The 15,671-nt window shown below is 45.1% G+C and overlaps 1 protein-coding gene across 3 annotated transcripts in view; it reads right to left on the bottom strand.

Annotated features, from left to right (window-relative positions):
- Window positions 1–720: 720 nt before the first annotated feature.
- The window catches only part of MPZL1 (myelin protein zero like 1), a 44,620-nt gene continuing 29,669 nt past the window's right edge, over window positions 721–15,671 (bottom strand). For 2 of the 3 annotated variants that reach the window (XM_071564055.1, XM_071564062.1), the window contains 2 exons: window positions 14,171–14,276; window positions 721–6,536 (listed from right to left, as the gene is read on the bottom strand). In XM_071564055.1, the coding sequence (XP_071420156.1) occupies window positions 6,435–6,536; window positions 14,171–14,276 (208 nt within the window). In that variant the 3' untranslated portion in view covers window positions 721–6,434. The remainder of the gene's footprint in view (window positions 6,537–14,170; window positions 14,277–15,671) is intronic. The other variant, XM_071564069.1, reaches the window with a different exon arrangement.

The raw sequence follows: 15,671 nt of genomic DNA, 5'->3' as shown, positions 1-15,671 counted from the left end.
GACACTCTTTTCATCTTCAATTACGTGTATCTTAATTTGTATCTTCATTTTCCCAGCCACTGCTGTCTTTAACAAAAAGGAGAACAAACCAGTATGTGCCACTGATGTTTTAGCTTCTGTCATCCTTTGTAACTCGAGGCAGAAGATGCATTGAAGTACCAGCACTCAGGGAAAAAGATAACTGAGGCAAGGCAGCTTCTTCAGGATTCAGCTTTCATGAAGATGAAGGCCTTGAAATGCTGGGGTTTTGCAAGGTCCTGTTACTATGTCTCTCCCCACCCCTATTTTTCCCAACCTCATCTGAGTTATCACTCCAGCATGGCAGGGAAAGGAACCACACCTTGTTGTGGCACTGATGTCCCCTCCTTTTCCACCCTTTGTACAACATCGTTATCCCGTGCCAAGTACTGGTGCAGGACGGTCAAGGGAAGCATTTTCCATTCTTACAAGACATGCACCTGATACTCTGTCAGCTCCCCTGTTGCAAAGGCTGTCCCACAGTGGAGCCAGTTGTGTGTTCTGCTACAGTTCCTCTTGCATTTCTTGGTTCTTCCAGCTGAAGCAGCAGCCTGAATGGTCAGTGCACAGGGTGAGTCCTCCAGCTGTGCTGTTGCTGAGTGGACAGTGCTGTGACTGAAGGACACTGCCAGAGAGAGGGGTTGTATTCAGTCCCACTCCCTTCCCAATCCTCAACCAGGTAAGATTCATCCAGCAAACCAGTAATGGGAAAAAAAAAGTGTATTAAAATATTCACAAGATTACAATACAAAACATGAAAGTCCATTCAAGAAAAAATATCCAAGATAACTGTTTCCAGATGAGTTTGTAAAAGCAAAAGCACTAACAGTTGGTACACTGGCTCTTCATGTAATCAGGCCATGCAATGCATATCTAGCTCCCTCACACAGATTATACACCTGTCTTACAGGTGTTTGTTTCCTTGCACACCTCCAGGACAGAGGTTTACAAAAGAGAAGTACCCAAGTAGTGTGTTTTCAGTTACATTTACCACGTAAGAACAGCTGGCATTGCAGGGAGACAGAGAACATTGCACAGCACACTGATCTCCAAGGCATAGAACTTACATTTTAGAGTGCAAAAATACCTGTAAATGAAAGGGCTTATTAGCTGTAGGGCAGTGAAGAGAAGGGAAAGAGAAGCCTCAAGAAGAGTATAATTGCTGAGCATAGTTAATATGATTTTGTAGTGTCCCATGGAAAAATGTCACCTAAATACTGGCACTGCAGGGGTGTGGCCACAGCCCAGAAGTCTGGTCGACCTTCTCCACTTGGTGGTTTTAAAGAGAAAATATTTCCATCACCTGGTATACAGTAAGAGCATTTGAGGTCCTAGGCAGACACATTAGTAATGTAAAATTCCAAGATGATTTCAAGACAGAATGAAGGTGTTCTGGTTACCAATCAATCAGTCCTAACTTCCACTCTAAGGCAATGCAGCTCCTAAGTTTCATGTACACATTTACTGCAGTTACAGATGGTTACCTAAACAGTTCTCACAGGCTTAAAAACTTTAAAAACCTAATTACAGCTCTTCTAGTCATAAACTGAAATATCACTAAAGCTTTGAGAGAAAACAAAACCCTGCAGGTCTCTGGTTATAAATGACACATCAGTCAATGAGTTACAGTGAGGCACTTGCCACCCTGCAATAGCTCCTAATGCCACTTTGTGAACGTGGTGACCATCGTCCCCAAAGTCAGAAGGGGCAGTGGAAATCTGATGTACTGAGTACAGCTACCAAATTACTCAGATTGGTACTTTATAATGATTTGCAATTTGTCTCTTGAAATTCATTTATGGTAATCAAAAATAAGGAAGATTTCAGATTGACCCCAGTTTTGTTTGCATGATGAATAAAAGAATTCAGTGCAAGTCTTTTCCATCACACAGACCTTCCCCAGGTGCACTATCAAATAGCAATGACCCCCATAACTGTTTTATTCATTGAGGCTTCTGCCTCAAGAGAGATGCCCACTCCTCTGCTGGGCTGCTGCAAGCTTGGCAGGCAGCACCTCTTTCTAAAATAAAGGTCCTAAAAAGAGCTGGCAGCAGCACTACAGCAGGGCAAGGGCAGTGCCCTCCCTGGTCCCCGAAGTTCAAGCTGTTTTTTTCACCTGCACGGAACAGCATCGGAGAATTAAGAGTACAGCAGCAGAGCAAACAGAGTTAAACTTCTGGTCACCATAATATCAGGATATGTTGACCTTGTTTGACTTTTATCTCTGCTTGCTCTACCCATCAAGGAAGTAGAAGTTCTCTGTCTCCTGCAGCTTTACTAAGTAAGCCAATTCCCTTTCATCGGCACAGGTTATCGCATCATTAAACAAGCCAAGATAACCTGAGGGAAAGTTGACAAGCTTGTCTCACAAAGCCTGAAGTTCTTTTGACCTCAGTATGTTACTTAATAGCTACATTGTTCACTTTTCCATGACAAAAAGAAAATTCAACAGCCCTACTCGCTGGAGAGGGATTCAGACTGATTTCTGCCATTCCTGGGGGAAGAGACTTGTCTCTTCCTAAAAAGATGTTCAACGTTTTTTAAAAATATTTCAAAGTTCATTCTGCCCACATAAAGAGGACTCGAGCAGCCTTGCAAGGACCCTCCTCGGACAAAAGCCATGCAAGGAGGTGTTTCCTCACATCAGTTCACACAGCCACATCGGCCTGTCTCCTAAAGTTAGCACCAGATCACAAAGCCTCCTAAAGTTAGCACCAATTAGCGTTTTTCCTGAAGTTAGCACCAAACCAAAATTGTGCTCAGATTCTCCAGTATATCCCAGCAGGAAAAGAAACAAACATTAGTAGCAGATTTCAGAGGCAAGGCCAGCCCCATCTTCTCATAGCAGCAAGTTTTTGATCACCTACATTCATCACAATTCTTCCCCTTACTCAAAAATGACTGAGGAGAAAGAGGGTGATGCTCAGGGATGAACGTAGGCAGATCAAAATCAAGTTTCTCCATCAACCACATCAAAAGTGTCAGTTTATTACTTAGTGTAAAACAAACGTTGGGAAGTAACAGCCTTGTAAGTAAGGAAAACAGCAACAGTAGGATTCATCCTGATCTCAATCAGGGAATCACAGGATATGCTGAGTTGGAGGGGACCCATCAAGATCATCGAGTCCAGCTCCTGGCCCCTATGCAGGACACCCCGAGTCACACCATGTGCCTGAGAGCATTGTCCAAATGCTTCTTGAACCCTGTCAGACTTGGTGCTGTGCCCACTGCCCTGGGGAGCCTGCTCGGTGCCCACCACCCTCTGGGTGAAGAACTTTTTCCTGATATCCAACCTAAACCTCCCTAACTCAGCTTCATGGCCTTTCTTCAAGTCCTGTCACTGGTCACAAGAGTGAAGAGATCAGTGCCTGCCCCTCCTCTTCCCTTTACAAAGAAGTTCCAACTGCAATGAGGTCTCCCCTCAGTCTCTTATCCTCCAGGATGAACACACCAAGTGCCCTCAGTGCTCCTCACACGCTGCCCCTCCAGGCCCTTCCCCATCCTCGCTGCCCTCCTTTGGACACTCTATTGCCTCATTATCTCTTATATTTTGGTGCCCCAAACCACCCCAATATTGCAGGTGAGGCTGCTCCAGAGCAGGACAATCCCCTCCCTCCGGCCAGTGATGCTGTGCCTGATGCCCCCAGACAGGGATGTCCCTCCTGGCTCAAGGCCACTGCTGCCTCATGGCCAACTGGCCACCAACCAGGACCCACAGTCCCTTGCCCGGCACTGCTTTCCAGCACCTCATTCCCCAGTCTGTCCGTACACCCAGGGCTGCCCACCCCAGGGGCAGAATCCAGCACTAGAGGAGATCACACAGAATCACAGAATGGGTTGGGTTGGAAGGGACCTTAAAGATCATCCAGTTCCAACTCCCCTGTCATGGGCAGGGACACCTCCCACTAGATCAGGTTGCTCAGATCCCCATCCAGCCTTGCCTTGGACACTTCCAGGGATGGGGCAGCCACAGCTGCTCTGCCCAACCTGTGCCATGGCCTGCCCACCTTCTGAGTAAAGAATTTCCTGGCTACAGTCACCAATGTAAGCACTGCAGCAACCAAGAGGAGTGCTCTGGCACACATCAGATACTGGATTGTATCAACAGATGGAAGTTTGAGTTGACAAGCTGCCCCTGAGGGTGTCTGGCATGAGAGGGTCCCACTCCACCACCTTCCAGCACTGGGTACAACCATCACAGCCCATCATGTGCAATCTTGCTAAAACACCCTGTGCAATCCACGAAGTAGAAGATGATATTTAAAGGTCTTCTGTGGAGAAGAAATTTGTTCATTTTTCATCTTGTACATATTATTGCCAAAAAATAAAATGTTAAATAATGTACAGAGCTGCAATGGTTAGGTCAGTGAGCCACAGTGCAGTGTCTCAGTTCCCTATGAGATTTGTAAAACACCTGAATACTGATACCCTAAAAACTTCCTTTAAAACTGAAACACATCCTTTCTTTGACACCAGCCAAGTCCTGGAAGAAGGGTTACACAAATTCAGATATTGCAGGATTAGGAACTGACATCTAGCAGAATAAATTAATCCTTGGTTTCCTTTAGAGCCTGTTTTAAGCAGCTGGTTCTGGCTTTGAGGACATCATCCTAAAATCTAGCTAGTGCATGTATACAAAAATGAAGCTGTTAGCTTTTAATAAAGGGAGGTGCTGTCAGGAAACCTGTGAAGTCTGACCCTGATGAAAGAATATAGTGTTGGGAAAAACACCTGAAACACTGTACACAAAATAGTTGTTAAAGTTCCGCTGTCACAATTAAAGGATTACCTTATGTGGTTCTGAAAGGTTCTTCCATGGGCCTGCAACTGTTTTTCATTTACTCAGTGTTACTGTGGAATGTAAGCTTGAGTTTGTTTGGAACAGATTCCACCTGTGGAGATGCCCAAACCAGGGCACAGTGCTGGGCACCCTGCTCTGGCTGCCCCTGGATGAGGAGCAGGGCTAGGACTAGATGAGCTCCAGAGGTCCCTTCCAACCTGATTCTGTGGAACAGACAGAACTAGGAAATGGGTCAGAATCAGAGACAAGGCATTATGAAAGACCAACCTGAAAACTATTTGCTGCCACAAAAAAAAAGCCAAACGACACCACATCAGGATGAACAAAACAGAAATCCTTCTAGTAAATGCTACTCTGAGAAGATCTCTGCTGAAATGCCCCTTCTAGTTCTGAGCACCAGATTTCAGGATACAGAGGGTCAGTGGAAGAAAGATCCTCATCAGCAGAGATCCTTACCAATCCAGGAGGAGTTTCACCTAGAAAGGAGAAGCTGGGAAACAACACTCAAGCAGTAGACTTGTAGAGATGAAGAAAATAAACTGCCCTTCTGCATCCTCTGTGCAAATATAGGTTACACAAAAAAAAACACATCAAAAAAACTCAGCCCTAGATCTCCTGCAGAGGTCATTCAGCCTCCACTACAGGCTTCTAAGAGCAGATAAAGCACCTCTAAGGAGGTGGCAGTGGTATAATGGAGCCATGGGAGAGAGGTAAGGGTGTAGTACAGCTTCCAGATCCCTTGGAGGCCTTTTTCACATTTACATGAAATGACACAGCTTCGAGGGAGAAACATTTTCACTGAAAGGTTCAACAGAGTCTGAGGTAACCACCTACAGCTACAGCTTCCTATGCCTTTAATTCACTAGTTCCTTAGTGTTCACAAAATTCATCCACACCATTTCACAAAATTCATCAGATCAACACTATCCCTGCACCTTAAAGGACTAAGCTTGAATAGCTGGGCTCATAGAGAAGTAAACAGTTCTGTGACCTGTGTTACACAGGTCAGGTAGGCCTAAAGATTTCCTTCACTTACACTGCTAAGACATACATTTCTGACAGCTAGGAGTCACAATTTGGCTTACAAGACCAAGTGAGAGGGTCTAGCTCACATGAGAAGGCAGCTTTTACTGAGAATCTGATCAAGGAAAGGTAAATACCCTGTATGCATAAAGAACTCAGTGGATATAGAGAAGTTGGCTTCTTCATATTCATCTCAACAGAAGAAATTAGGCCTCATAAGCCAAACAGAATCTCCAGGTTAATCTAGAATCTTCAGGCGTGTTCCAGTTTCTCCATTAATAATCAAGATAAAATATTTTAAAATTGTGATGTGAGTTTTCACTTTCTCTCTCGTCACACAAGATACAAAAAAAGAGTATTGGCAATTTATAAGCAAAAGTCTTACCGCAGTTCAACATGCAACATTGGTCTCACTTCTGTACGATTAAATAGACTATTTACACACAATACATATATATCTCTCCCTCTGTATGCACATGCATTGGTCCTAGCCTAGGCATCAAAGGCCACATGTGAGTTCTCTGGGTCAAATCTAGTTCAAGCAATTCCAGTCTGAGTGCGTGTTCTCCTTTGGACAGCTTAGGGTCTCGTCTCAGTTCTTCCGAATGTCGGCGTAGACCACGGACTCTGACTTGTTGATCTTGTCGCTGTGCTGTCCCCCGGAGTGATCTAACTGCGCGTAAATGACTGGGCCCTGCGGACACAACAGAGGCACAATCAGCACTTCAGACTCGGGGCAGGCCCATCTGCAGCAAGATGAAAGCTAAAGCGAGACCACAGAGCGCTAATGACTGCGAACGGCACTTGGAAGCGTGGAATGAACCCTCGCCCAGGAATGAGCTCCAGTCTGCCACCTTTCTCCTCTCGGGAGCAATGCCAAACAGCGCCCTCTCCTCCCTCCAGGACTGCAGCGGCTGCCTGCTTCCCACAAAAAGCGAAATCTAGAGGGGTTTGCTCTGAAAAGCAGCAGTTCTTACGTGTGATGGAGTGGCTTAGTCAGATGGACACCAGGATTATTATTGTTCAAGAGGAACTGAACTATACATTTACCAGCGGACAGCAGAGTGTACTTCCCCTGCTGCCACTCAGGTCCTGCACATTCCAGCACAGCAGGATGGCTTGGATAATGAGGGAGGGAACAAACCTGCAGCCACCCTGTGACACGAGTCACTGCCCAAACAAGTGCTGTGACCGAGACTCACACAGCAGTGAGCCAGCAATGGTGCAGCAATGCAGAATTCTTACCTGACTCCGAGCCAGCCCAGGCCCTGCACAGCCCCACACACACTCTGGGCAGGCACGGCCACACACCATGGTTACCTCTGCTGGGGTGCCCTGGAGGACAGGACAGCACTGCCCTCCAGCTGAGCATCCAAACGCTCCTGTGCCTTCCTAAACACCCTCCTGAACACACAGCCACACACCCTGGTTACCTTTGCTGGGGTGCACTGGAGGGCACCACAGCCCTGCCCTCCAGCTGAGCATCCCAACGCTCCTATGCCTTCCTAAAACACACTCCTGAACACAGCCCACAGAAACTGCGGCCTCTGGAGACAGGCTGGAGACAGGACTGCAGCCTCCATGGAACAGGTGCCCAAGAGGACAAGGTGGGACCTCTCTGGCCAGGTCTGACCTGCAGCTCCCACACTGCACCCCCCAGGGACACAAGCACCGAGCACAAGGCACAAGCTGTGACCACTCACCAGGTGACCTCAGCACAGACCACACCCCCAGGCAGGAGGGAAAGCGACTGTCCTGTCTGGGGGTGAGTGGGGGAAATTACAAAGAGAGCTTTGAGTTTGGTTGTGGCTTTTTTAGCAGTTTTTCCTTCGAAACATTTCATCCATTTAACTTTTTGGGCTTCTCTTTTGTCCCAGGAGGAAGGAGCCTTCACAGGCACTTCTCCTACTCCATTCTTGCCAATGCTTCTGGAATCCTGTCAAATTAGGAAACATTACAGAACTGATCCAGAAACTCATCTATCTTCCAAAGCAAATAGGAGACAGAGATGAAAAAAGACCTTCTGTACAGAAAATTAAGCCCTTGAAGGGCCATAAGTACTTTCCTGCACAGCTGTTTCCCCCCCCCCCCAACACACATTCAATAAATACCTTGTTCTCTTTCAGAAGTAATTTAAATCCACATTTTCTTCCTTCTGGGTAAGGTATTTCCAAAGGGATAAAAGGGGAGAGCAAGAAGACAGACAGAAGGGGGAAAACTTGGGAGTAGATATAAAGTACTGAATATGAACAACAGACTGAGAAAATAAATTAAAAAAAAAAAGAACACTGATGTCTTAGAAAATCCTGGATTTTAAATCTCACTGTAGCCTCTTTTTCTGCTATTTGCTTTCATGTTGTTCTGGTCTCCAACCTTACTACTAATTCCAGTTAGAGTGCAATGTCTACATAAACTTCAAGGCAAAGTAACCCTGAAGTTTATTTGCAAGCAATTTTGGAAGTCTCATCTGCCTCAGCCCAGAGGTCAAGAGTATGACAAATTCAGCTCCAGAGCACTTTCTATCAGTCCAACATAAAAGTAATAAATCTATAACTGCATAAAGTATTCATTACGACATTTCATGTTTTCTTCAAGTAATTTTGATGGGACAATTTTCTCCCACAGGACTCCACTCTGGATCAGTTATCACTATTCTGATCTCACTGATCCTGAGGAGTCACTATTCTAGGTTTATGCCAGCTTAAATATAGTTATTCTGTTACAAGGAGCATCTTAGGTGGTGGCAGAGAGACTGACTGGTCTGATCACCTGATCCAAACCAAATAAATAAATGGGAGATTGGCTAACGGAGAAAAGGAGGACCGAAGATTTATTACAATGCACCATCTGTTTGATTTGCTGCCAATTGATTATTCTAGATGACTATAATCAACTAATTCAGGACCATTTTTTAAAGAAGTCTAAACAATTCAGAACTTTCACCTAATCCCAAATCACCTCATCCTGACTCTTGAGAACTGGAAGACAGACCAGCACTGCTACATAAAACCAACATTTCCCAAAGCCTTGCAATTTTTCCATTCAGAACTGAAGGGAAAAGATTAGTAGGAGTAGAACCTGCTAAGCTTTTGTCAGCAGAATCATGAATTGACAAGTTACAGCAAGAAAAAGGTATTACAAAGTTGGACCACCATGGGCTAACAGGAGTCTACAGTATTTTCAGTTTTTTTAGATGCTAAAAGATGTTCCAACTACCACAGATTCCAGCTCCAGGAAAGCTATCTGAAATTTAAATCAAGATTCCTGGCAGTAAGAACTGCTCCTTCTCAGGGTCGTGAGAACCAGCTCAAAGCCTGGAACAGAGCTCGAACACAGCCTGCTCAGATCTATCTTAAACCAGGAAGAGCAAAGCCAGAGATCTGCACTTCTGTGGCAGATGTTAATGCAGCTTTAGTGCTCCCCAATTCTACAGCAACAGACCTTCCTGCTCAGGAGCTCTGCACTGTGCATCAGAAATGCCTGAAGGGAAGTTACACTATAGGATCAGTGGTCCTTCAGCCTGCCCAGAAATGGACAGAGTGGCTGGAGAGCAGCCAGGCAGAAAGGGACCTGGGGGGACTGAGGGACAGGAAGCTCAACAGGAGCCAACAGTGTGCCCAGGTGGCCAAGAAGGCCAATGGGATCCTGGCCTGGATCCAAACTAGCGTGGCCAGCAGGCCCAGGGCAGTGACTCTTCCCCTGGACTCTGCCTTGGGAAGGCCACACCTTGAGTGTTGTGTTCAGTTCTGGGCCCCTCAGTTGAGGAAAGAGATTGAGGAGCTGGAGCGGGGCCAGAGAAGAGCAACGAGGCTGGAGAAGGGACTGGAGCACAAGTGCTGTGGGGAGAGGCTGAGGGAGCTGGGGGTGTTTAGCCTGGAGAAGAGGAGGCTCAGGGGTGACCTCAGCACTGTCTGGAACTCCCTGAAGGGAAGTTCCGGCCAGGTGGGGGTTGGTCTCTTCTCCCAGGCACTCAGCAATAGGACAAGGGGGCACGATGGGCTCAAGCTCTGCCAGGGGAAATTGAAGTTGGAGAGCAGAAAAAAATTCTTTGCAGAGAGAGTGCTGAGGCATTGGAATGGGCTGCCCAGAGAGGGGGTGGATTCCCCATCCCTGGAGGTTTTTAACCTGAGATTGGCCGTGGCACTGAGTGCCATAATCTGGTAAAGGGACTGGAGTTGGACCAAGGGTTGGACTAGATGATCTCGGCTAGCAATGACAGACACCTTGGCCTTGGCATATCCTGGGGCAGCACAGATCTGCCTTCCAGTCTGAGTGCTGCAGACCAGATTGCTGAACAGGGGCATCCATGTGGGAAATACATGTACTTCTGGCCTTCACTGGGAATGTGCCTCTTACACATTCAAGTAACAGTCATGGTGGAACAGGGGTCACTACAGTGATGGCACGGACAGGAAACACAACATACAAATCAGACAGGGCAGAACACCTCTGAGGAGAAGGAACAAGTGGAGCTGATTGAAGCAGCTGAACACTCACAGAATCAGATTTGCATCCTTTCAGCACTCTGAGGCACTCCTGAAAGCAAGGTCCACACCTTGCACTCGAAACACAAAGGGAGTGCAGACTCAGAGTGCTTTCAACTGAGAAGTGATGCAGACAAATACTCCATCACTGATCTTTAAACTGATAAATAAAAAAAGAACAAACTTAATTATTTTAAATGCCACTCTTAAAGAGTGGACACCTCTGTCACCATTTTTAACTTGCAATTCAGTCACTTTCCACACATCCTACCGAGTAAAAGGCTCCAAGGAAGACCACAGGCTGTTTGGCCACAGCACTGACTGTGGGAACCACTGGTCTACAACCTCCAGGCATTCCAGGAGACAAGAGTGGGCCTGAATCAGCAAGGAGTCTGCAACAGCTGCTGGGAACTGCCAGGAATCTGAATAGCTGCATTTCACCTACACAATACCTCAAAAGCTTGAATTCTACAACTTTCTGATTACAAAAAAATACCAGGTTTTACTTATATGTGATGCCAGATTTCAAATATGTAATTTGCTAGATTTCAAATATGTAATTTGCATGCTGATACGACCCTTAAAAAATCCCAACCAATAAAATAACGGCTAGAAGTTAAAAATATAAATGAAATATAGAAATGTAACTGAATTTTAGTTTTCTCACTGATTTAAACATTCTGTTCCAAATCTGATGATCTACCCTGATTTCGTTGTGGATCTTTCTGCAGAAAAGTAAATATGTTTACTTGTTCTGTTCACCCGTGCTGCAAGATGGGGCAAATGTTTAACAGAAAGTAGAGGAACCACTTGCTGCTAGAAATGTTTGCCAAGAAAAGAAAATCCAGACAAAACTCTTTTTCCCTTTAAAAACCTAAAACTCTGAACAAAACAAAAGCCATTTGCAGTACTGTGAGATCAGGAGTGCTCACACTTTGGGTTTTCCTTTAGGAACTTACCTGCAGGAAGATTCTGGAGGGCTCTGCCAAGGAACAAGCAGACCAGAGTAATTACAGAAAGGCAAAAGCACGCTGAGCCTGAGTTACCTTTGCATACTTTAGATGTGCTCTGACATGTCCTCCCAGTACACTGAGACTCAGAACACTGGGGACATGGGAAGGTGAGCACACTGCAAGTTTTCACACCAAAACATCACAGTCTTTTTTCTTTCAAGATGTAAGTGCTGAACAGCAAAACTCTTAATCCCTGTAGCTCTCAGGGTACTTGCATGTGCTGCTTCATAGTATGACAGGAATCAGATACAATACCTTGGTGTTTTGACCCAGGGACATCAACTCCAACACCTACTGCAACATAAATCCCACAAAACCCTTTTTTTACTTTTTTTTTTAAGGGGGAATGGTGGGAATCACCTGTGTCATTCACCCATTCTAGAAGCTTCTTCATGAACTAGAAAAGACAAGCTTTGTCCAGGCCTGACAGGCTGCTGCTACTACACTCATTCCAGGGAAAATCTGATCTTTAAATTTTATAACCTAAGTATGTGGCCTCTGTATTCAGAGAATAACTCATGTCTGAAGTCAGAGGGCAGCTTTGTGGGCCTATGTGCTAAAACTCTGGAAATACTGCATGGCCCAGAATAAAATGCATTTCAAACCCAAATTGGAAGTCCAACAGAGCAGGGACTTGGACTTTATCCAGCTCGCTGTTAGCACGTTTAGTTTTTTTCCTGTAGTGTTAACACATTAACACACATCTCCACTATTTTGTCAGGAGAAATTAGGAACATAGGTATTAACTCTGACTTAGAAACACATCAGTTCTCACACTACTCTGCAGCCACTTTCTAAAAAGGTGGCTAATCAATAAAAAGTTCATTTTGAGCTTAAATTCATTCAGGATCTGTACCCTCACAGGAAAATTGCTGGGAATACACAAGTCAAGAGGTAAAGAAACAGCTTCCAAAGAAGGAAATCTTGTACACTTTTAACAGGTAATCATACATGGCATGGAATCCCTGTCTGACTCATTCCCTCTCCCCTCTGACTAATTTCCCATGGGATGTCAAGTCTGGCTAAGAGACAGTTTTTTCCTTCGAAGTCAGCAGGACTTTGCCAACAACAGGAAGCACGAAGGGTGGCCCTTTCAAGCCCACACAAGTTGGGAGGCTCTGCAGGAGAGAGCTCCCCACAGCACGAGTCATCCCTAAAGTGCTCATCGCTGATCAGCGTCTGCACCACTTCCTTGTGAAGGACGTACATGCCACAGAGCATGAGAGAGTAACTGGAATTCCTTCCCATTGCAACCTACAAGATTAGGCAGCTTTATGGGGTGATAACATGTCTGGTAGACAATGCTGTCTCTGCACTGAACAGCTACTCACTGCCTACTCCTGACCTTTGCTAGCCCTGCATTTCACCACCACCTGCGTATGTTGACACACAAGACCACATCAGGTTTTTAAGGTGAGAATGGATGTGGCACTGAGTGCTGTGATCTGGTGACCAAAGTGGGGTTGGATCAAGGGTTGGACTTGATGATCTCAGAGGTCTCTTCCAGCCCAGCTGATTCTATGATCTACTTTTTTATGTATGTATGGCCAGACTTCATGAACGAAGACTTGGGAAGGGCTCTCCCCACGTGGGTGTGCCCTTCCAGCCTGCACAGTGGATTTTTTTTAGGTGTGGCACAGCGTGTGCAGAACTGGCCCCTATTTTGTTTTTCATAATTTAGTATGAAAAGGGCATAGAACTCCACTTCATGGAATAGCAATGTAGTGGTTTTAGCTAGGCTTCAAATTAGCAGGCTGAGGGAATCTACATGGATTGGAAGAGACAGCTCTCACCTGACTGGGTAACCAAGGAAATATTTCATACCAGATGACACAAACCTAAGATATGATGCAGCAGTGGGAGGTGTTAGGTCAGTTCTATCATGGCTGAAGTACAAGCTGGATGTGGTGCAGCTCCTGTCTTGTTGGAGTAGGCCCTGCTGCTCTTGATGCCACTACTTGCATTTTGTTTGAATTCAGGGACGTAGAAACATTTTGTTCTTATACTTTGTTTTTTGCTGGGTGTCTTTTTTGGGGTGCTTATGGATCAAGAGCAATAGAATCTGGTTTCGGTGGGAGGTAAAAACTGTTGTTATACCTAACTTGTGTGTGTGTTATATTGTAATTTTCTCTTCATTTTCTCTTTTCTGTATAAATATATATAGTTAGTTTAAGCATAAACCTAGTTTGGAGGTTGGTTGGGGTTTTTTCCCTCTCCTTCTTTTTCTTTTGTCTGGTTAGGAAGGGGAGAGAACCTTTTCTCTGTCTTGGACAGTTGGTGTTTTGCCAGCTCAAACCAAGACAAGCAAGATGCTGTTCTTTCAGTTGCACTAAGCCTTCTACAGAAGGATTCTAGAAATTTAGAGATGAAGAAAATTCCATCACCAAAGACAGAAGTCTGTGTTTGCTCTGCTTGTGTATAATAAGCTGTCTCCTGCCTCGAGATAAGACAGAACTCAGTTATCAGACATGTTGTAATGCCTTGCTATCTTCCCTAAGCTAGAATTGTGTAACTCCCAAATTAAAATAAGCTCTCTTTGGATTACCATAACCCTTCCTCCCTATAGCATATGTCTCCCTGAAACCTTAAATTGTGATCAAGTGTTCAATAAACCATTCCAGTTTCGTCCTCATAGCTGGGATCGTTGTAGCTTTTATTGACCTTCACAGTCCACCACTCCCAGCTCACTGTCCACCCCTTGTTCGGAGCACACACTCTTCCCTCCCCCCCAGCACCTTAACAGCACCTAACACAGGTATCCCACCCTGCCTTGATGTTTTCCATACCATCTGGGAGGATCCTGCTCCGGGAGGCAGCAGGAAGCAGTTTACCTGGTGTGATCTGGCGGGCACGCTGTTTACCAGGCCCTCTGTGTCGGAGGGCGCCTTCGGCGGGGCCTGCTTAACCGGAGACATCAAGCTCTCAGAGGTACTGCAGCTGACGAGGTGGCAGAGCAGAGTTTGCACCACAATGTTCAAGAGGCACACAGAGAAACAGAACAAACAAACAAACAAAAAAAAAAGAACAAAAAACAAAAAGACGAGTGATGGCGAGATGAAAGTGGCAGATTATGCCAAAGTAAAAATGAACATAATGGATTCTAAAATAAACACATATAGTTCTCCATCTCTCCCGAGATATTTCTCTAACATTCCTCCATTGGTAAGAAATTGGTATGAACATTGGACAGCAGCTCCTCCAAAATCCCTGTTCCTTAGCTATTCCTATTCAACCCAAACCTTATGTTTTCCTCTCTGAGGCTTCAGACTCAAATAACAGTGGTAAATAGCAATTATCTTTTAACTAGAAGTTAAACAGTCCCAGTTACTGAGTCAAGTGTTATACCAGTGCTGCAATTTCAGCCAACATTTGTTAAGAGCCACCAGCTCTCCCTATCAACAAGGTACTTCCTACCAAACTCCACATGAGCTCCCTTGCTTTTGGCTAGACTATGATCCCAAAATAATTTTGCCCACTCACAGCAGACACTGGTCTCTGGAGCAATTAGCTCGAGTCCCATGTGGCATTTAAGCTGTGTGCCCTCATACAGCTACTTGAATAATCAAGCAAATCTTATTTTTCAAACAAAAGAACTGCCTTGGGGTGAGAACCAACACCCCTAAAAGAAGGCTGCCACTTTTCACTCTGATTGCTTCTTTCCATCTGCTTAAAGCAGGACTGGAATAAAAGCCTGTGACAGAGAAAGGAGTATCACACATCTAAGTGCAGGAGCAAATGCCCTTGAAGTCAGTATCTTCTGGGCAATGCAGTAATGGGTCTCTCAGTGCTAGGTCTACCTCTTCATACCAAAGCACCCAGGAAAGTAAATCATCCACCTCCTTGGTAGCAGACACAGGAGTTACCTTTGCTACCAAAACCCTCTGACCACTGGCCTTCCTTTTCCCTCCATCTTTGTAGACAGACAGTCTATAAAGCAACTACAGAAACAAACAAATGAGGACAGTGACATTAAGCAGACCACCTCCTCACAGGGGAAGAATTTTCCACCCTTTGATAAGTGTAACCATAGCAGACAGCTCCTCATATATGCAGCAGTAAGAATTTAAAAAAAAATACTGCCCCAGCCATCATGGAAGGGGTTTCTACTGTCTCAGAGACAACATAGTCCTCCTGTTACTAAAATTATGTACCATTCATTGTTTTAATCACAACATTCCTCAGATCTTCACTATCTAAATGTTAATCATTCAGGTTTAAGCAAGTGATGTCCTTAGATCCCTGCAAGTTTTGAAATACCCCAGGTCTCTGAGACAGAGGAACACCTCCTGGGAATTTACTTTTATTTTGTAACAGAAAGGGCGAATTTCCTGT

This window comes from Pithys albifrons, chromosome 1, assembly GCF_047495875.1.
Source record: "Pithys albifrons albifrons isolate INPA30051 chromosome 1, PitAlb_v1, whole genome shotgun sequence".
NCBI lineage: Eukaryota > Metazoa > Chordata > Aves > Passeriformes > Thamnophilidae > Pithys > Pithys albifrons.
This window is presented reverse-complemented; position numbering and strand designations above follow the sequence as displayed.